Raw genomic sequence first — 23,232 nt, 5'->3', positions numbered from 1 at the left:
GTGTGTGCACCATAAAAGGAGATAAGAAAATCTTGCTTCGAAATTTTTATGTGGGGCAACTATGCCCAATAGGCAACTTCTAGACTTTGCCACTAAAGGCAATTTTGTTGAAAGTGATGCTAATACTGCCTATGAAATAATACAAGGAATAGTGGGAATGATGCGTCTCCCACGTATCTATAATTTTTTATAGTTCCATGCTATATTATATTCTGTTTTGGATGTTTAATGGGCTTTATTATACACTTCTATATTATTTTTGGGACTAACCTATTAACCGGAGGCCCAGCCCGAATTGCTGTTTTTTTGCCTATTTCAGTGTTTCACAGAAAAAGAATATCAAACGGAGTCCAAACGGAATGAAACCTTCGGGAACGTGATTTTCGGAACGAACGTGATCCAGAGGACTTGGAGTCTACGCAAAGTAATCAACGAGGAGATCACGAGGCAGGGGGCGCGCCTACCCCCCCAGGCGCGCCCTCCACCCTCATGGGGCCCACGTTGCTCCACCGACGTACTTCTTCCTCCTATATATACCTACGTACCCCCAAACTATCAGAGACGGAGCCAAAAACCTATTTCCACCGCCGCAACCTTCTGTACCTGTGAGATCCCATCTTGGGGCCTTTTCTGGCGCTCCGCCGGAGGGGGCATTGATCACGGAGGGCTTCTACATCAACACCATAGCCTCTCCGATGATGTGTGAGTAGTTTACCTCAGACCTTCGGGTCCATAGTTATTAGCTAGATGGCTTATTCTCTCTCTTTAGATCTCAATACAAAGTTCTCCTCGATCTTCTTGGAGATCTATTCGATGTAATCTTCTTTTGCGGTGTGTTTGTCGAGATCCGATGAATTGTGGGTTTATGATCAAGATTATCTATGAACAATATTTGAATCTCCTCTGAATTCTTTTATGTATTATTTGTTATCTTTGCAAGTCTCTTCGAATTATCGGTTTGGTTTGGTCTACTAGATTGATCTGTCTTGCAATGGGAGAAGTGCTTAGCTTTGGGTTCAATCATGCGGTGCTCGATCCCAGTGACAGAAAGGGAAACGACAAGTATTGTATTGTTGCCATCGAGGATAAAAAGATGGGGTTTATATCATATTGCATGAGTTTATCCCTCTACACCATGTCATCTTACTTAAAGCATTACTCTGTTCTTATGAACTTAATACTCTAGATGCATGATGGATAGCGGTCGATGTGTGGAGGAATAGTAGTAGATCCAGAATCGTTTCGGTCTACTTGTCGCGGACGTGATGCCTATATACATGATCATACATAGATATTCTCATAACTATGCTCAATTCTAGCAATTGCTCGACAGTAATTCGTTTACCCACCTTAATACTTATGCTATCTTGAGAGAAGCCACTAGTGAAAACTATGGCCCCCGGGTCTATTTTCCATCATATTAATCTTCCAACACTTAGTTATTTCTATTTCCTTTTATTTTACTTTGCATCTTTATCATAAAAATACCAAAATATTATCTTATCATATCTATCAGATCTCACTCTCATAAGTGACCATTGAGGGATTGACAATCCCTTTATCGCGTTGGTTGTGAGGTTCTTATTTGTTTGTGTAGGTGTGAGGGACTCGTGCGTGATCTCCTACTGGATTGATACCTTGGTTCTAAAAAACTGAGGGAAATACTTACGCTACTTTACTGCATCACCCCTTCCTCTTCAAGGGAAAACCAACATAGTGCTCAAGAGGTAGCAAGAAGGATTTCTAGCGCCGTTGCTAGGGAGATTCGCGCCAAGTCAAGTCAAGTCAGGACATACCAAGTACCCATCACAAACTCTTATCCCTCGCATTACATTATTTGCCATTTGCCTCTCGTTTTCCTCTCCCCCACTTCACCCTTGCCGTTTTATTCGCCCTCTCTTTTCCGTTTGCCTCTTTCTCACTTACTTTTTGTTTGCTCGTGTGTTGGATTGCTTGCTTGTCACGATGGCTCTACCTAAATTTGGTGATCTTCACCTTAAAAGGTTAGAAGAAATCGAAAGCAACGTCAGGAGCTTTATGACTTTACAATTTGAGCATAATAATTTCTTTAGGAACGAGCTTAAGGAACAAAAAAGCTTTATGGGATATAAGAATAAAGAGCTCGATGATATGTCTAAGGAATTTTATGGTTTGAAATCTCAGATTGCTCATCTCCAAAAATTAATAGCTGAAATCTCGGATAAGCAGGCCACCTTAGTTAATAAGATGGCCGCTAAACCGGAAATTTTTCACGATAATAAAGATGAAGATCTAAAAGTTATTGATGTGTCTCCTATTAAATCTTTCTTTTGCAATATGAATCTAGATAATGATGGGACTAAATATGAGCCACCTTTACCTAGAAGGCGTTCCAAAAATTCGGAGTCTTTAGATCTTGATGTAAAAATCTGTAAAAGTGAGATTGAAGAGATCAAAACTCTAGATATTAATGAACCCACTATTTTGGATTTCAAGGAATTTAATTATGATAATTTCTCTTTGATAGATTGTATTTCCTTGTTGCAATCTGTGCTAAATTCTCCTCATGCTTATAGTCAAATTAAAGCTTTTACTAAACACATCGTCGATGCTTTGATGCAATCTTATGAAGAAAAACTTGAGTTGGAAGTTTCTATCCCTAGAAAAATTTATGATGAGTGGGAACCTACTATTAAAATTAAAATTAAAGATCATGAATGCTATGCTTTGTGTGATTTGGGTGCTAGTGTTTCCACGATTCCAAAAACTTTATGCGATTTGCTAGGTTTCCGTGATTTTGATGATTGTTCTTTAAACTTGCACCTTGTGGATTCCACTATTAAGAAACCTATGGGAAGAATTAATGATGTTCTTATTGTTGCAAATAGGAACTATGTGCCCGTAGATTTCATTGTTCTTGATATAGATTGCAATCCTTCATGTCCTATTATTCTTGGTAGACCTTTCCTTAGAACGATTGGTGCAATTATTGATATGAAGGAAGGGAATATTAGATTCCAATTTCCGTTAAGGAAAGGCATGGAACACTTCCCAAGAAACAAAATAAAATTACCTTATGAATCTATTATGAGAGCCACTTATGGATTGCCTACCAAAGATGGCAATACCTAGATCTATCCTTGCTTTTATGCCTAGCTAGGGGCGTTAAATGATAGCGCTTGTTGGGAGGCAACCCAATTTTATTTTAGTTTTTTGCTTCTGTTTAGGAATAAATATTTGATCTAGCCTCTGGTTATATTTGTTTTTATGTTTTAATTAGTGTTTGTGCCAAGTTAAACCTATAGGATCTTTTTGGATGATAGTTATTTGATCTTGCTGAAAATTCCAGAAACTTTCTGTTCACGAAAACAATTGTTAAAAATCAGCAGAACGTGATAAAATACTGACTCCAATTGCAGAAGATCACTAAACAAATTGTCTAGGTCTTCCTATTTTTGTAGATTTTTCTGAGTTCCAGAAGTTTGCATTAGTTACAGATTACTACAGACTGTTATGTTTTTGACAGATTCTGTTTTTCGTGTGTTGTTTGCTTATTTTGATGAATCTATGGCTAATAAAATAGGTTATAAACCATAGAGAAGTTGGAATACAGTAGGTTTAACACCCATATAATGAAAGAATGAGTTCATTACAGTACCTTGAAGTGGTGTTTTGTTTTCTTTCGCTAACGGAGCTCACGAGATTTTCTGTTAAGTTTTGTGTTGCGAAGTTTTCAAGTTTTGGGTAAAAGATTTGATGGATTATGGAACAAGGAGTGGAAAGAGCCTAAGCGATGCCCATGGCACCCCAAGATAATCTAAGGACACCAAAAAGCCAAAGCTTGGGGATGCCCCGGAAGGCATCCCCTCTTTCGTCTTCGTCCATCGGTAACTTTACTTGGAGCTATATTTTTATTCACCACATGATATGTGTTTTGCTTGGAGCGTCTTGTATGATTTGAGTCTTTTATTTTTAGTTTACCACAATCATCCTTGCTGTACACACCTTTTGAGAGAGACACACATGATTCGGAATTTGTTAGAATACTCTATGTGCTTCACTTATATCTTTTGAGCTATACAATTTTTGCTCTAGTGCTTCACTTATATCTTTTAGAGCACGGTGGTGGATTTGTTTTATAGAAACTATTGTTCTCTCATGCTTCACTTATATTATTTTGAGAGTCCTACAAAACAGCATGGTAATTTGCTTAAATTGAGAAATTAGTCCTAAAGTGATAGGCATCCAAGATTAGTAAAAATTATCTTATGAGTGTGTTGAATACTATGAGAAGTTTGATGCTTGATAATTGTTTTGAGATATGAAGATGGTGATATTAGAGTCATGCTAGTTGAGTAGTTGTGGATTTGAGGAATACTTGTGTTAAAGTTTGTGATTCTCGTAGCATGCACGTATGGTGAACCGTTATGTGATGAAGTCGGAGCATGATTTATTTATTGATTGTCTTCCTTATGAGTGGCGGTCGGGGACGAGCGATGGTCTTTTCCTACCAATCTATGCCCTAGGAGCATGCGCGTAATACTTTGCTTTGATAACTTGTAGATTTTTGCAATAAGTATATGAGTTCTTTATGACTAATGTTGAGTCCATGGACTATACGCACTCTCTTCCTTCCACCATTGCTAGCCTCTCCAATACCGCGCACTTTTCGCCGGTATCATACACCCACCATATACCTTCCTCAAAACAGCCACCATACCTACCTATTATGGCATTTCCATAGCCATTCCGAGATATGTTGCCATGCAACTTACCACCGTTCCGTTTACTATGGCACGCTCCATCATTGTCATATTGCTTCGCATGATCATGTAGTTGACATCGTATTTGTGGCAAAGCCACCGTTCATAATTCTTTCATACATGTCACTCTTGATTCATTGCATATCCCGGTACACCGCCGGAGGCATTCACATAGAGTCATATTTTGTTCTAAGTATTGAGTTGTAAGTAAATAAAAGTGACGATCATCATTATTAGAGCATTGTCCCAAGTGAGGAAAGTATGATGGAGACTATGATTCCCCCACAAGTCGGGATGAGATTCCGGATGAAAAATTAAAAAAAGAAAAGAAAAAAAGAGGCCATAAAAAAAGAAGAGAAAAGGCCCAAATAAAAAAATGAGAGAAAAAGAGAGAAGGGCAATGTTACTATCCTTTTACCACACTTGTGCTTCAAATTAGCACCATGATCTTCATGATAGAGAGTCTCCTATGATATCACTTTCATATACTAGTGGGAATTTTTCATTATAGAACTTGGCTTGTATATTCCAATGATGGGCTTCCTCAAAATGCCCTAGGTCTTCGTGAGCAACCAAGTTGGATGCACACCCACTTAGTTTCTTTTATTGAGCTTTCATATACTTATAGCTCTAGTGCATCCGTTGCATGGCAATCCCTACTCACTCACATTGATATCTACTGATGGGCATCTCCATAGCCCGTTGATATGCCTTGTTGATTTGAGACTATCTTCTCCTTTTTTGTCTTCTCCACAACCACCATTCTATTCCACATATAGTGCTATATCCATGGCTCACGCTCATGTATTGCGTGAAGATTGAAAAAGTTTGAGAACACCAAAAGTATCAAACAATTGCTTGGCTTGTCATCGGGGTTGTGCATGATTTAAATACTTTGTGTGATGAAGATAGAGCATAGCCAGACTATATGATTTTGTAGGGATAACTTTCTTTGGCCATGTTATTTTGAGAAGACATAATTGCTTAGTTAGTATGCTTGAAGTATTATTAATTTTTATGTCTATATTATACTTTTCTCTTGAATCTTTTGGATCTGAATATTCATGCCACAAATAAGAGAATTACATTGAAAATTATGCTAAGTAGCATTTCCACATCAAAAATTCTGTTTTTATCATTTACCTACTCGAGGACGAGCAGGAATTAAGCTTGGGGATGCTTGATACGTCTCCAACGTATCTATAATTTTTGATTGTTCCATGCTATATTATATTCTGTTTTGGATGTTTAACGGGCTTTATTATACACTTTTATATTATTTTTGGGACTAACCTATTAACCAGAGGCCCAGCCCGAATTCCTGTTTTTTTGCCTATTTCAGTGTTTCGCAGAAAAAGAACATCAAAGAGAGTCTAAACGGAATGAAACCTTCGGGAACGTGATTTTCGGAACGAACGTGATCCAGAGGACTTGGAGTCTACGCAAAGTAATCAACGAGGAGAGCACGAGGCAGGGGGCGCGCCTACCCCCCAGGCGCGCCCTCCACCCTCGTGGGGCCCACGTTGCTCCACCGACGTACTTCTTCCTCCTATATATACCTACGTACCCCCAAACTATCAGAGATGGAGCCAAAAACCTATTTCCAGCGCCGCAACCTTCTGTACCCGTGAGATCCCATCTTGGGGCCTTTTCCGACGCTTCGCCGGAGGGGGCATTGATCACGGAGGTCTTCTACATCAACACCATAGCCTCTCCGATGATGTGTGAGTAGTTTACCTCAGACCTTCGGGTCCATAGTTATTAGCTAGATGGCTTCTTCTCTCTCTTTGGATCTCAATACAAAGTTCTCCTCGATCTTCTTGGAGATCTATTCGATGTAATCTTCTTTTGCGGTGTGTTTGTCGAGATCCGATGAATTGTGGGTTTATGATCAAGATTATCTATGAACAATATTTGAATCTCCTTTGAATTCTTTTATGTATGATTGGTTATCTTTGCAAGTCTCTTCGAATTATCGGTTTGGTTTGGCCTACTAGATTGATCTTTCTTTCAATGGGAGAAGTGCTTAGCTTTGGGTTCAATCTTGCGGTGCTCGATCCCAGTGACAGAAAGGGAAACAACACGTATCGTATTGTTGCCATTGAGGATAAAAAGATGGGGTTTATATCATATTGCATTAGTTTATCCCTCTACATCATGTCATCTTACTTAAAGCATTACTCTGTTCTTATGAACTTAATACTCTAGATGCATGCTGGATAGCGGTCGATGTGTGGAGTAATAGTAGTAGATGCAGAATCGTTTCGGTCTACTTGTCGCGGACGTGATGCCTATATATACATGATCATACCTAGATATTCTCATAACTATGCTCAATTCTATCAATTGCTCGTGAGTAATTCGTTTACCCACCGTAATACTTATGCTATCTTGAGAGAAGCCACTAGTGAAACCTATGGCCCCCGGGTCTATTTTCCATCATATTAATCTTCCAACACTTAGTTATTTCTATTGCCTTTTATTTTACTTTGCATCTTTATCATAAAAATACCAAAAATATTATCTTATCATATCTATCAGATCTCACTCTCGTAAGTGACCGTTGAGGGATTGACAACCCCTTTATCGCGTTGGTTGCGAGGTTCTTATTTGTTTGTGTAGGTGTGAGGGACTTGTGCGTGATCTCCTACTGGATTGATACCTTGGTTCTCAAAAACTGAGGGAAATACTTACGCTACTTTACTGCATCACCCTTTCCTCTTCAAGGGAAAACCAACGCAGTGCTCAAGAGGTAGCAGGGAACTCCACCCCCACAAAAACGATTTAATTATACCCAAGAAGAGATCCAAATTTTGGAGAAGTTGGGTGATATGCAGAAAATTTTGGTTAAAATACAAAAGCCTAGTGAGCCTCTGAAAATGTTAGAGGAAATCTCAATCGCATGAATAACCTCCTTACCATTTGCAATAAGCAGTTGACCACTTTGGATAATATAATTTCTTTATTTTCCAAGAATGTTGGAAAGCATAAAGATCCCCTCGGCTTCGAGAAAAGTCCCAATAGGGTGGTGAAAACTAAAGACGACGACACTTGAAACTATGCATTACACCTAGCTAGGGGGGTAAAAAAATAGTGCTTGTTGGGAGGCAACCCAACAGTTATCTTTATTTTTCTTGTTTCTTTTCTATTTTTTAGTGTGCACACAATTAAGCTGCTGTTATGGTTGTGTTTTTGTGGTTTAATTAGTGTTTGTGCCAAGCAAAGCCTTTGGGATGATTTGGTTGATAGTTGACTCGATTCTATGAAAAAACCCAGAAATTTTTGCGCCCAGTAGCAGAATTTTTTAAATCACTCGAACGTATTTTTGATCTGAATTATTTACACATGATTGATATACAAATTGCCCACGTATTCCTAATTTTTCAGAATGTAATGGTTTGCTTGTTCTATTCAGATTACTACAGACTGTTCTGTTTTAGACATATTCTGTTTTCATTGCATAGTCTGCTTGTTTTGTTGAATATATGGATTGTATCGGGGGGTATAAGTCATTGAGAAGTTGGAATAAATTATGTATTATGAAATAATAAAATATGAATGGGTTCATAACAATACCTAAAGTTTGTGATTTGATTGTTATACTAATGGATCTCACGAAGGTTTCTGTTGAGTTTTGTGTGCTGAAGTTTTCAAGTTTTAAGTGAGATCGCGATGGATGAAGGAATAGAGAGTGGCAACAGCCTAAGCTTGGGGATGTACAAGGCACCCCAAGGTAATATTCAAAGAGACCCAAGCATCTAAGCTTGGGGATGCCCTGGATGGCATCCCCTCTTTCGTCTACCAACCATCGGTAAAATTACTAGAAGCTATATTTTTATTCATCACATGATATGAGTTTTGCTTGGAGCGTCTTGTATTATATGAGCCTTTGATTTGTTTGCTTTTTAGTTTGCCACAATCCTCTTTGCTGGACACACCTTTTGAGAGGGACACACATTCATTCGTGATTTTTTAGAATACTCGTTGTGCTCCACTTATATCTTTTGAGCTAGGCAGTGATGTCTACTACGCAACCTTCTTCTTGTAGACGTTGTTGGGCCTCCAAGTGCAGAGGTTTATAGGACAGTAGCAAATTTCCCTCAAGTGGATGACCTAAGGTTTATCAATCCGTGGGAGGCGTAGGATGAAGATGGTCTCTCTCAAACAACCCTGCAACCAAATAACAAAGAGTCTCTTGTGTCCCCAACACACCCAATACAATGGTAAATTGTATAGGTGTACTAGTTCGGTGAAGAGATGGTGATACAAGTGCAATATGGATGGTAGATATAGGTTTTTGTAATCTGAAAATATAAAAACAGCAAGGTAACTATTGATAAAATTGAGCACAAACGGTATTGCAATGCTAGGAAACAAGGCCTAGGGTTCATACTTACACTAGCGCAAGTTCTCTCAACAATAATAACATAATTGGATCATATAACTATCCCGCAACATGCAACAAAGAGTCACTCCAAAGTCACTAATAGCGGAGAACAAACGAAGAGATTATGGTAGGTACGAAACCACCTCAAAGTTATCCTTTCTGATATATCTATTCAAGAGTCCGTAGTAAAATAACACGAAGCTATTCTTTCCATTCGATCTATCATAGAGTTCGTACTAGAATAACACCTTAAGACACAAATCAACCAAAATCCTAATGTCACCTAGATACTCCAATGTCACCTCAAGTATCCGTGGGTATGATTATACGATATGCATCACACAGTCTCAGATTCATCTATTCAAACCAATACAAAGTACTTCAAAGAGTGCCCCAAAGTTTCTACCAGAGAGTCAAGACGAAAATGTGTGCCAACCCTATGCATAGGTTCATGGGTGGAACCCGCAAGTTGATCACCAAAACATACATCAAGTGGATCACGTGATATCCCATTGTCACCACAGATAAGCACGACAAGACATACATCAAGTGTTCTCAAATCCTTAAAGACTCAATCCGATAAGATAACTTCAAAGGGAAAACTCAATCCATTACAAGAGAGTAGAGGGGGAGAAACATCATAAGATCCAACTATAATAGCAAAGCTCGCGATACATCAAGATCGTATCACCTCAAGAACACGAGAGAGAGAGAGAGAGAGATCAAACACATAGCTACTGGTACATACCCTCAACCCCAAGGGTGAACTACTCCCTCCTCGTCATGGAGAGCGCCGAGATGATGAAGATGGCCATCGGTGAGGGATCCCCCCTCCGGCAGGGTGCCGGAACAGGGTCCCGATTGGTTTTTGGTGGCTACAGAGGCTTGCGGCGGCGGAACTCCCGATCTATTCTCTTCCCCGATGTTTTTAGGGTATATGGACATATATAGGCGAAAGAAGTCGGTCAGGGGAGCCACGAGGGGCCCACGAGGGTGGGGGGCACGCCCAGGGGGGCAGGCGCGCCTCCCTGCTTCGTGGCCACCTTGAAGGTTCCTTGACTTCAACTCCAAGTCTCCTGGATCACGTTCATTCCAAAAATCATGCTCCCGAAGGTTTCATTCCTTTTGGACTCCGTTTGATATTCCTTTTTTGCGAAACACTAAAACAAGGGAAAAAACAGAAACTGGAACTGGGCTCTGGGTTAATAGGTTAGTCCCAAAAATAATATAAAAGTGTATAGTAAAGCCCATTAAACATCCAAGATGGATAATATAATAGCATGAATACTTCATAAATTATAGATACATTGGAGAGGTATCAGGCAGTAGCTCTAGTGCTTCACTTATATTTTTTAGAGCAGGGCGGTGGTTATATTTTAAGGAATTAGTTGCACTCTCATACTTCACTTAAATCATTTTGAGAGTCATATAAAAGTAATGGCAATATGCACGAGTTATGAAATTGGTCCTAATATGATAGGTATTCAAGAAGGATACAACAAAAACTTTCATGTAGATCACTGAATATGATAAGTTTGTGATTCCCGAAGCATCCACGTATGGTCTCTAGTTATGCTAAGAAGTTGGAGCATGATTTATTATTGATTGTCTTATGAGTGGTGGTCGGGGATGAGCGATGGTCTTTTCCTACCAATCTATCCCCCTAGGGGCATGCACACTAGTACTTCACTACGAGGGCTAATAAACTTTGTAAATAAGTATATGAGTTCTTTATAACTAATGTGAGTCCATAGATTATACGCACTCTCACCTTTGCGCAATTTGCTAGCCTCTCCGGTACTGTGCATTGCCTTTTCTCACATCACAGTTGATGCAAACTTCGCCGGTGCATCCAAACCCCGTGATATGATACGCTCTATCACACATAAGCCTCCTTATATCTTCCTCAAAACAGCCACCATGCCTACCTATTATGGCATTTCCATAGCCATTCTGAGATATATTGTCATGCAACTTCCGCCGGTCCGTTTTTATGGCACACATCATCATTATCATATTGCTTTGCATGATCATATAGCTGACATAGTATTTGTGGCGCAGCCACCGTTCATCATTTTTTATACATGTTACGCTAGCATCATTACACATCCTGGTACACTGCCAGAGGCATTCATATAGAGTCATATTTTGTTCTAGTATCGAGTTGTAATTTTGAGTTGTAAATAAATAGAAGTGTGATGATCATCATCATTCATTATTAGAGCACTATCCCAGTGAGGAAATAAAAAAAGAGGCCAAAAAGAGCCCAAGAAAAAAAAGAGGCAAAAAAGAGCCCACACAAAAAAATGAGAGAAAAAGAGAGAAGGGGTAATGTTACTATCCTTTTTCCACACTTGTGCTTCAAAGTAGCACCATGTTTTCATATACAGATTCTCCTATATGCTTTCATTTTCATACACTAGTGAGAATTTTTCATTATAGAACTTGACTTGTATATTCCAATGATGGGCTTCCTCAAATGCGCGAGGTCTTCATGAGCAAGCAAATTGGATGCACACCCACTTAGTTTTAGTTTTGAGCTTTCATACACTTATAGCTCCTAGTGCATCTGTTGCATGGCAATCCCTACTCCTTACATTGACATCAATTGATGAGCATCTCCATAGCCCATTTATTAGCCTCGTCAATGTGAGACTATCTTCCTTTTTGACTTCTCCTTATCAATCTCTACCACCGCAATTTATTCCACCCATAGTGCTATATCCATGGCTTGTGCTCATATATTGCGTGGGGGTTGAAAAAGCTGAAGCGCGCTAAAAAGTATGAACCAATTGCTCGGCTTGTCATCAGGGTTGTGCATGATAAATACTTTGTGTTAAGAAGATGGAGAAGGACAAGGCTATATGATTTTGTAGGGATAACGTTCTTTAGCATTGATATTTTGAAAGACATGATTGTTTGTTGGTATGCCTTATTATTATTGTTTTTATGTTAAACTATAGACTATTCCTTTGAATCATTCGAATATCAATATTCATGCCACAAAATAGAGACTACATAATGAACATTATAGGTAGCATTCCACATCAAAAATTCTGTTTTATCATTTACCTAGTTGAGGATGAGCAGGAATTAAGCTTGGGGATGCTTGATACGTCTCCAACGTATCTATAACTTTTGATTGCTCCATGCTATTATAGTATAAATATCGGATGTTTTATACGCAATTATATATCATTTTCCGGGACTAACCTATTAACCCAGTGCCAAGTGTTATTTAATGTTTTTTGCATGTTTTTGTTTTTCTAGGAAATCAGTACCAAACGGAGTCCAAATGCTACGGAACTTTTTGGCGATTTTTTGGCTAGACATAAGAGACCCAAGAAGCTTCGGGAGGACGCCAGAAGGCAAAGGAGTAGGCGACAAGGCACTAGGGCATGCCCAGAGGGGTGTCATAGTACCTTGTGGGTCCCTCTCTACAATTCTCTAAAATGGGGAAACCAATAGGGATCCACCCAAAATACCTTTTCCACCGCCGCAAGTCTCTGTTCTTCCGTGATCCCTCCTGGAGGCCTTGTCCGGCACTCTGCCGAAGGGGAATCGATAACGATGTGCTTCTACATCAACTTTATGCCCTTTCGACGATGTATGAGTAGTTTACCACAGACCTATGGGTCCATAGCTAGTCGCTAGATGGCTTTTTCTCTCTCTTTGATCTTCAATACAGTGTTCTCCTCGATGTTCTTGGAGTTCTATCCAATGTAATCTTCTTTTGCGGTGTGTTTGTAGGGATCCGATGAATTTTGGGTTTATGTTTGAATTATTCATGAATATTATTTCAGTATTCTTTGAATTCTTATATGCATTATTGTTATAGCTCTGTATTTCTCTATGATCTATCCGTTTGGTTTGGCCAACTAGATTGATTTATCTTGCAATGGGAGAGGTTCTTTGTAATGGGTTCAATCTTGCGGTGATCTATATCCCAGTGATAGAAGGGGACAAGACACGTATTTGTCTTGTTGCCATTAAGGGGAAAACAACGGGGTTTATTCATATTTCTTGAGTTTACTTTGTCTACATCTTGTCATCTTTCTTAAGGTGTTACTCCGTTCTTTATGAACTTAATACTCTAGATGCATGCTGGATAGCGGTGACTTGTGGAGTAAAAGTAGTAGATGTAGGCAGGAGTCGGTCTACGTGTTTCGGACGTGATGCCTATATACATGATCATTGCCTTGAATATCGTCATAACTATGCGCTTTTCTATCAATTGCCCAATAGTAATTTGTTTACCCATCGTATGCTTTTTGTTCGAGAGAGAAGCCTCTTGTTAAAACTATGACCCCGGGTCTATTCTTTATCATATACAAAATCCAGAAATACCTTGTTGTAATTTATTTAACGTTCTTTTTTTATTTTATCTATCTATCACTACGAGATTTTATCCTTGCAATTAACCGCCAAGGGATTGACAACCCCTTGTTTGTGTTTGGTGCAAGTATTAGCTTTGTTGTGTGTAGATGATGCTAACGAGGACTATATCGAAGATCAAGTCCTCACTTCAGAAGTTGTTGGGGCAGCCGAAAACAACCTCCAGCATTACAGTGCCCGTGCATCGGGACTCTATGCTAGGGATGACACCCTTAAAAGTGGTGTTACTGGGCCGGATTCTTAACGAATCGGTGCCCATCTTCCTGATCGTGTCAGCGTAGATCAGATTCAGCCTGCTTCCGCCATCCATGAGGATGTGGGTTAGGTGGAATCCATCGACAATGGGATCTAGGACCAGAGCTGCCGACCCGCCATGACAGATGCTGGTCGGGTGGTCCTTTCTATCAAAGGTGTTCAGGCAGGTCGACCATTGGTTGAATTTCGGGGCTACAGGTTCTAAGGCGTAGATGTCACGAAGTGCACACTTCTGTAGCCTCTTGGGAATGTGCATGGCGTAGATCAGGTTGACATCCTTGACATCAGAGGGAAACTGCTTTTGGCCATCGTTATTGGGCCTGCGAGGTTCATCCTCGTCATGGCTGCGAGAGCGGCTTTTGCTGGTCTCATCGGACATTGTTTTGCCGGCTTGTTTAAACACCCAACAATTCCGATTGATGTGATTAGCAGGCTTCTCCAGGGTACCGTGAATCTCGCAAGACCGATCGAGTATTCTATCTAGGGCGCTAGGGCCATCCTTGTTCCCTTTAAAGGGCCTCTTCTTAGGTCCACCTCCCGAGCCGCTGAACCCTGCATTGACTGTTGGGTCCTCGGCATCGCTGCTGTTGTTTCTATTCAGGCGCTTATTTCTGTTGCGCCTAGATTTTCCATTGCCTTCACGTGTGTTTGAATTGCCGGGGTCGCCCCTTTGGGAGCTGCGGGCCAGCCAGCTGTCCTCGCCCGCGCAAAAGCGGATCATTAAGGAGGTGAGAGATGCCATGGTTCTCGGCTTATCCTGCTTGAGCTCTGTCAGTTGAGCCATTCATCACGGATGTTCTGCTTGAACGCTGCAAGGGCCTCGACAGCGGGCAGTCAATAATCATGTTCTTTTTGGTTAGGAAACGATTCCAGAATTTCCAACCGACCTGGTTCGCCCTCTTTCGGGACTATGTGGCTAAGGTCATCGGCATCCGGGGGCCGAACATACGTGCCTTACAAGTTTGACCGGAAAGCCTCCTCGAGCTCCTCCCAGCTTCCGATGGAGTTTGGAGGGAGATTCTGGAGCCACTGCCTTGCGGGCGCTTGAGCTTGAGGAGCAGGCATTTTATGGCATGGAGGTCATCTCCTCGAGCCATGTGGATGTGGAGAAGAAAGTCCTCTATCCAGAGTGTTGGATCAGTTGCTCTGTCATATGATCAATGTTGATGGGTTTAAACCCTTCTGGGAACTGATGCTCCATCACTTCATTTGTAAAACATGCATGATGCGCGGGCCCTCGAAAACGTTATCCACTTCCTCGTCGTCAAAGTCAGGCAACAACCTCCTTTTCGGGAACGATTTGGGGGCTGCACCTCGGGTCTTGAGGTCCGCTTCAAGCGCTAGGATTTTCATCCATTTGTCATTGAGTTCATTCTCGTGAGTGTACAACTCTTGCTGCTTCTTTTTCATACTCCGCGCGGTTGTGATTAGCTGTTGCTGAAACCGTGCTTGTTCAGATGGGTCGATTGGTATGACGAAGTCCTCGGGTCGGAGACTTACGTCCTCTTCGGACTCTCGCATGTAGTCTTTGTACGACCTGTCATCGAAAAGTGCCTACGTGATCGAGATTCTCCTTGGCGGGTGTTCCAGCGGGCCCATTATATTGGGCGGTTGAGGCTTGAATGTCCTCGCCTAGGTTCCCGCCGGCCTCGGGAGCAACACTGTTATCGGAGGCGCCCGAGGTGCTGACCATGCTCCTACTTCCGTTGTGCCCCTTGGACCGCTTTTTAGGGAGGCGACGCTTAGGGTTTTTGCCTGATTTTTTCTTGGCTTGTCCTTTGGAGTGTCGACCATGTAGACGTAGCAGCCCAATTTCCTGTACGCGGTATGGTAGTAGGTGGTTCTACTCGAGAATCGACACTGATGTCTTCGACCATGTCGATGATTTCATCGTAGCCATAGTCAAGCGCATCGGTCAAGTCCTCAGCCGTGGCGACTAGGTGGGTGGTGGGTGGGATAAAAAATTCCTGATCATCGGGTTTACATCCGATCTAATCATAGACAGCAGAAAAGATCGCTAGGTTTTGGATTCGATCCAGTACCTCCTTTACGTCCGAGAGCTCTTTGGCGTCCAGGACCTGGCTGTAGGCCAGGCTGATCAGCAATAGGGTGCTCAGGCCACTTGACGTGGCGCCGTCCTCTTGCTCGCCCGGGGTTGATCCCTGGGCGGCGGGAGTGGTTACCGGCTCAGCTGTTGGAGACGTGAGCGGTTTTGCCAGGTTCGAAGACGAACTCGGCTTGAGGGAAGCATCTGGGCCTCGGCGTTAAGCCGGGTATAGTGATTGCCGGATCTATCTCCTGGGTAGGTTTTGAAGGGGGTGTGGATCCAAGGATCCCGTCGTCGGCCGGCCCCGGGATCTTGGTGCGAAAGGGTTCCAGCTGATCCGAGGTCAATCCTGAAAGGATCAAATCTCCTCGGGCATCTGCAGTGTACTCCAGGCCTCCGAACGTAATGACTTGGTTTGGGGGAAAATTCTCCCCACGGCATAGATGGCCGGTTGGATCGGCATGCAAAACGATGCTGTCAAAAGTGAAAAGCTGGCCGAGGACGAAGATGTCCCCGCAGCCAATGCTGCTCTCGATCCGTAGACGAGCCATCGACCCCTGGTGATCGAACAATGAGCTCTCAATGAAAGCACCAATCTCCGTGTCCAAACCAGCAGATCTCGGGTAAGGGGACCCGAGCTGTTAGATCGGATCGATGGGTAACAGGAGAAGAATACACAGCGGATTACCCAGGTTTGGGCCCTCTGTATGGAGGTAAGACCCTATGTCATGCTCTTGTTTATATTATAAAGGTATTGAAGTACAGAGTTGATCTACCTCGAGATCGTAAGTTATAGTCTAAACCCTAGGGGTATGATGAAAGAATGTACGGATGGATTGAATCCCCTCTACGGTCTAAACCTCCTGGTTTATATACGCACCAGGGGGCACCAGGGGTATCTAGGGTTAGGGTTCCACATGGTCGGTTACCATCTAAGGATTTACATGCCTAATCTAAATATACTTGAAGTACACGCCAAGTCTTCGGTCGCCACACTCCAAAGGTCTCCGGAGTCTTGCTTCCCCAATGGGCTGGTAGACCGGCCCACACATTATATCGGCTGGGCTAGGACCCCTTGGTCCAGGACACCGTCAGCTGGCGACTGAAAACTTGGTTTGTGTTAGTCGATTCCCCTCTCCCTCTCCCAACGGTTTGATTAATATCCTAGGACTACGGCTCTTCTTCCTCCTCTAGCCCCCTACTACTATTTATTTTCTTCCTCTTGAAAACAACATTTCTTTGCCCCATCATGACTTCTCCTCTCTCCTGCCCCGTCTTCGGCGAGTTTCTGACCAACCCTCACGGGCACCACTGCGGTAGGCCGCGGTGTCCCCTTCTCCGACTCTGTCTAATCCGAGTGTGGGTCAGACCAAAAAGCCTCCCACCAGCACTTGTCAACATTGGCTCGGCTGCGCCCATGACGTCGCGACCATTTGTGTCATCACCGGCTCTGGCTCGGCCTCGCTGGTGAGCCTGCGCTCTCCCGTCTCGGGCTCGAGCCTTCGCTCCTCTCTCATATGAAATCGACAGACACAATTTCTAAACTCACTCAGCTGGGGTTTATCAAAATCTTTAATGAAATCATTTTACAATTGTCAACATGTTAATTGCGTTGAGATTTACTTACTAGTTTTGTATTGTCCTTTTACGGTTATACTCTTAAATTAACTAGTAACTTATGCTTCTTTAGATTTCTTAAAACTGGTTGAATGATACTGACATTATTGATCAAAATGACAACTCCAAAGCAAATTTGTAGGTAGTATGCTGGATTGACAACATCTGACACGTTGCGTGCGTGGACGCTGATGGGTGTCTCCTCCGGTGGGGGTATGAACATCACATGGCGCCGCTGAGGCTCGCTGGCCGAGGCCAAAGTCCGGCTATTTAAGACGGCCGGCATCCCCAGCCCTAGCCACAACCTCTTCCTCCCTCTCCGCGCTGCCAGCCCAAGCACATTTCTCTCCGTCTCCACCTTCCTCTTTCCTCGCCGTCTGACATAGGCTTGTAGAACAAGACCACCTACGATATGCTAACGCCAGAGCGCCACTTTCAGATCGAGGAGATCTGGGTGAGGTGTGCCGCCTGGATCGTAACGGGCCTGCCTCCTGACTCGGCTAAGCCGGGGGAGGGGGAGCAGCAGCGGGAGCCACATGGAGGGGGCGGATCCACAGGAGGCGGACCTGGCGGGGCAAGAGGAGGATTCAACGCCGGTTGCAGGCTTCACCATGGACGAGGCTATGGCGGAGTTCGCAGTCGCCTAAGCAGCGGAGATGGGGGAGCAGACAACCACCCTGGAGTGCATCCAGGATGAGACGTACCATGGAATCCAACTAGTGCTTCCTTCAGCAAGAACAGGTGAAGACCGACAGCAACCCTGGAGTGCATCCAGGATGAGACGTACGTGGAATCCAACTAGCGCTTCCTCCGGCAAGAACAGGCGGAGACCGACGCGCTCTCCGATGAGGTGGGAGCGGAGATGGAGGCGGAGGCCCAGGCGGAGGCAGAGAAGGAGCCGGAGTTGCGTCTGCCACCCATGTACCCGAGCCCGGAGGCTGGAACAGAGATAGTTGACATCGCCGATGGCAACGAGTAGCGTAGTCGAGGATTAGTTGATCTACGTGCTACGTAAATATTTTCTTTGCATGGTTTTATATGGTTTTAAGTTTTATATATAAGGTGTTGGGATGCAGAGAGTTATTTAAGGAGTGTCTGGTCCATGCTTGAGGACACGTGGGCGCGTTTGAGGGCCTAAATTTACGGGTTACGGTTATAGATGCTCTAACAACGAAATTAAATCAGTAGGTGAAGCATTACTGCAATATGTATCTACGTCGTATATTCGCAGATAGGGTCGACACACAGATCTTTGTCCCATCATCTTTTTTTTTTTGCGGGTGTTGTCCCATCATCTTTGACCTTGACCGTGACCGTGACGTGGTGTACTATATGCAGTGCATGTAGGGTCGATCGACATGCAGATCTTTGTTACTTCGTCTTTGACCGTGACCCGTGCATGTCGACCACATGCTTGCAGATATAGGAGCAAAGTCTATACGTCTGCGATGTTTGTAGTATGGTGAACTCATTTTTGTGCGTTAACGCAGCCTTGCTTGTGGCACATTCCCCATCATACATATATGCTGTACTCCTAGCTACGTGCTGAGACGTGAACTAATTAAGCAGGCGCGTACGACAATTGCATCAAGTGAATAATCAACCTAGTTGTTCGATGTCGAGCGTTTCATTATAGCTAGCAGTGGCGCGCACATACGAAGTTTAAACAAACTAGCAAATCATCGATTGATTTATCAAGCAAGCAGTATAGGTATACAATTAGCTACGTGAGTAGTATACTAGTCAATGACATATATGCATGCCGGAGATTTTGCAGTGGATGGATCTTCCGGGGTCTTCTAGGGGCACTGGAAGCCGGAGGGGACGTTCTTGCCGCAGTAGTTGACGAGGAGGTTGAGGTCGACGGGCACGTTGAGGTGGATGCCCAGGATGTTGGCCTTGAGAGCCGTGCACAGGCACACGGCCGCATCCAGGTCCGCCAGCCCCTGGAGCAGCGAGCAGCACGTCTGCTTCGGCGTCGTCACCGGCCGCAGGTTGATCAGCCCGCCCAGCACGTTCGCGCACGCCCCCAGCTTTAGCGCGTCGATCGGGCAGCCACCGGTCCCTCCTCCTCCACCCTTGCCTCCACCGCCGCCGCCCCCTCCTCCTCCTCCCCCGGCCGGCGGCGGCGGGCTAGGCAGCTTGCAGCCGCAGTCGTCGGCCAAGGTGAAGAAGAGCAGGTTCAGGGCCAGCACCGTGGCGATCACCGCCGCTTTCGTCGCCATAGCTTCCTACCCGAGCTGCTGTGCGTCTACTACAGGGATTATTCGAGCTAGCTCTGGCTGTGTGTGTCCAGTGCAAGGGACCTTGGGGTGGTACTTATAGACCAAGAAGAAATGAAGGGGTTGAAATAGGCAAATAGCTCCTAGCTTAATTAGCCCACGGATATTTTACACACTCCACGTGTGTAATCGACCAGTCTCTCCATGAGAAGATCACCACGAGATAGCTGATCGCAACAGGTGCATGATGCATGTGAGCTAGCTTTGGCATTGGGGATGAGAGGAAGGAGACAATAAAGATGTTTGGAGGGTTGCCGATAAATGAAATATTTAAAGTAAAATTGTATAAGTGAAACAATATCCGGACCGTTGTTCTGGAACCGGACGGCTCACGCAGTGCAAAGTCAACGATAATGTAGCTCGCTGACTTGGCCGCTCAAATCTGCGAATCCCATGCGACATGGACATATGTGCGGCCGCTTTTGTCCATTTCTCGTTGAGAGGACAATACTAGTTCTTGGAGCATCATGACTTTATGTGCCCAATTTATCATCTAAAAAGATGTACTACTAGTTTTAAGACAGAATTACCGCAATATATTTTGCTCAAATATTTCTTGCCAAACTAATTGACTATGATTGAAAGAAATTGACAGGCCTTACCAAAAGGACTATTCTATTCACGCGCCAAATGTACATATCCTAGCATTATCAAATTTAGCATGGTCGATTGACAACATCATCATGACACGATGCGTGCGTGGACAATGTCTAGCAAAGAGACACATTGCTGTTTGCCGTAGGTACGTACGTGGTGTAGATGGAGGCAGGGTCGACACGCAGATCTTTTTCCCGTCATCTTTGACCGTGACACGTGCATGCCTTGTAGGGCGCGGTCCACATGCTTGCAGGCATAGGAACAAACTCTTTGTTACCTAGCTCCGTCTTTGGCTTGGCACTTGAATCTGCTGGCTAATCACCCTCAGCCAGGTGCTTATGTTTAGCTAGCTAGCATTTCTTCTTTGAAATGGAGTTCTAAAAGATGGTTAGGCTCTGGCTAGGGGCCTATGGTTACGTGTCCTTTTTTGCGGGTCACATCGGCCGGAAGCATGGTATGTGTAGCTAGCCTGCTTCTGCTTGTAACACATTTCAGATAATTGTGCGTGCAGTGTACAGAATAAAGCACGACAAATATATATACATATGTGCATACAAGTGGGTGATGGATACGTGTCGATCCATGCGTATCGGTCCTAATGAGACGCGACACAGGTCTCATGGCGCGCGGAGCATGCATGGAAAGAATAATTAACCAGCTGCCAATAGCCCAATACGATAACTGAGGGAGGACATGAATGAGTTCACAGACCCTACCAATCTGAGCATGCATGCCCACAATTTTAATCGAATCACTTAATAACAATGATAATGATCATACAGACTACATCCGTCCTGATTTATTAGTCCCAATCGTATTTGGGTCAAAGTCTGATCACATATTTAACTAGCAAAATGTTAATACACGCCATCGAAAATTATATTGTTGGATTCGTATTTGAATGTAGTTTTTAATGATATTATTTTTTCTACGTATAACATGTATTTTGTTAATTAAAATCACGATCAAAATATGGCCCATAATACGAGAGGGGCTAGTAAACTAGGAAGGAGATAGTACTACTGAAAGTTGACATATGACATATGATGCAGCGCGGTTCGGCCAGCTGTGCGGCGTGGCCTCCTGGTGGCGTCGGCTGGTGGACTGGTGAGCATGGTGGCCTCCTGGTGGTGCCGGATCAGGTGTTGGAGGCGGAGGTGCGTTCCGGATCTGGGCCTTGCTGCCCGATCCAGGGCAATGGGTGGCGGCCGCTGTGTTGCTGCCTTTGATGTGTGGGTTGCTGCTGGCAGTGCGGTGTCCTTGCCGTGCTGGTAATGGAGGATGTTTCTGGAGCTACGTGTTCTTGGCCGTGAGGGACGAGGAAGAAGGGTTGTGTTCCTTCGGCTATGCGGGGTGTCGGTGTTCCACGCCATTATGATCACTTTGGCGAGGTGTTGCGGTGGCGGCGGTGTGACCAATCATGGACAGTGGCCCTAATCCAGTGGGCAAGCATGGAGGTGCGCGATGTTACGGATGAAAATCTTGCCCGTCTACAGTTGGTGCTGGCGGCGACGGTGCCTATGTGTGCCGTTCCCCTTCTTGGAGGCGTCGCGGAGGTGTGTCAGCATCTCCTCCTTTCTCGCTTGGGTTGTTGTCTCTGGGCGAAAGCCTAGGTCCGTTTACGGATCGGCACTGGCGGCGTCTTGGCATCGTGACTGTTGGGAGCATCGCGTGGGGAGACATGGCTTGGAGTTCTGTGATGTGGTTCTCTGGTGCTTGCTGCTGGTCCAAGTAGATCTTCATCGGCACAATGTACGTCGTTGCTGGTGAGTCAAAAACGATGGCTTTTTCGGGACCAACCGAGTCCCGCCACTCAGTCGCCATCTCCTTTTAGGCACTCATGGGTAGTTGGTGCATTGGCAAGGAAGGACCGGTTGCAGTTGTTGCTCTTTGAGGTAACCTCAAGACACGGCTTTGAAGTTCTTCTTAGGGCTGGCTCCTTTGTGTAGTGTTGTAATGTCTGGGGTGGTGTTCTACACTTGTTGTTCGCAGCGAGAGATAGTCTCTTGTAAATTGTCTTCTGCCTTCTATAAAACTATGGTAGGCCATGGCGTATTCTTGAAAAAAAATATTGATTATTTTATTACTGAAAGTTCACCTAAGCGGATAAACTCCGCGTCCAGGGGCAACATCTTTTTGAAGCAAATATAATAGTAGCAGCGAGCGCTACACGCATGAGATCATATGTGGCTGAGAACTCGACCCATTGCAGTACCGTAACCTAGTTCTAGCATTACTCTTTTATTTAACCAGGCAAACCACAATATAACGAGAGGCCGTACTACACCTACGAACGAATTATGAAGGTTACAGGATTAAAGTTACAATTTGAGGTTACAGCACTCCCCAAGTGAAAATCAGGGGTGATGACTGATGAGAAAGAACTTTGCTACACTTAGGCTGGCCATAGTGGGGATAACATAAGTAGTATCATGCACTTGGGACTCGCAAACATGCTTATGTGGCAGGCAATTAAAACAGAGAGATGGTTATAATAACATAGGTAGATACCGTAACATAATAAATGTGATGCTACTATGTGTCATGCATGGCAATAAATGAAACCACCTATGATACTAATCTATGATACTATGCACTATAGAGGTACTCCCTCCGTTCCAAAATAGTTGACTCAACTTTATATTAACTTTGCACTAAAATTAATATAAAGTTGTGTCATCTATTTTAAAACGGAGGGAGTAGTAACATAGACTAGTAACATATGCATGTTACTAGTCTAAGTTACTCCCCACTATGACCAGCCTTACGGACAGAAGCCACGGAAAGTAATTAATTTACGGACTGAGTTGGCAATAATGTTTAACTGGAAACTAGGGGCAGCAGGACCCACCTTTGAAATCAGCGGGGGAGAGGGATTGGTTAGCGCATCCGTATATTGCCCGTGGGTGT

The 23,232-nt window shown here is 43.8% G+C and overlaps 1 protein-coding gene across 2 annotated transcripts; it reads right to left on the bottom strand.

The window, feature by feature from the left end:
- Positions 1–19,104: 19,104 nt before the first annotated feature.
- Positions 19,105–19,764, bottom strand: LOC123099115 (lipid transfer protein EARLI 1). 2 transcript variants are annotated; one of them, XM_044521257.1, is made up of 2 exons: positions 19,551–19,764; positions 19,105–19,514 (listed from the first exon to the last, which is right to left on the bottom strand). In XM_044521257.1, exons 1-2 carry the CDS (start codon positions 19,666–19,668, stop codon positions 19,243–19,245), a joined length of 390 nt encoding a protein of 129 aa, XP_044377192.1. In that variant the 5' UTR covers positions 19,669–19,764; the 3' UTR covers positions 19,105–19,242. The 2 variants fall into 2 exon arrangements, with proteins under 2 accessions (XP_044377192.1, XP_044377191.1); XM_044521256.1 differs by having other exon boundaries at positions 19,105–19,761.
- Positions 19,765–23,232: the final 3,468 nt, after the last annotated feature.

Source organism: Triticum aestivum, chromosome 4D (assembly GCF_018294505.1).
Source record: "Triticum aestivum cultivar Chinese Spring chromosome 4D, IWGSC CS RefSeq v2.1, whole genome shotgun sequence".
NCBI classification, from domain to species: Eukaryota; Viridiplantae; Streptophyta; class Magnoliopsida; order Poales; family Poaceae; genus Triticum; species Triticum aestivum.
The sequence above is the reverse complement of the archived record's forward strand: the minus strand, read 5'-3'. Positions and strand labels throughout refer to the sequence as shown.

What these genes read in the sequence shown, in the direction of transcription:
- LOC123099115 (XM_044521256.1), bottom strand. Translation starts at nt 19,668, where the DNA reads ATGGCGACGAAAGCGGCGGTGATCGCCACGGTGCTGGCCCTGAACCTG.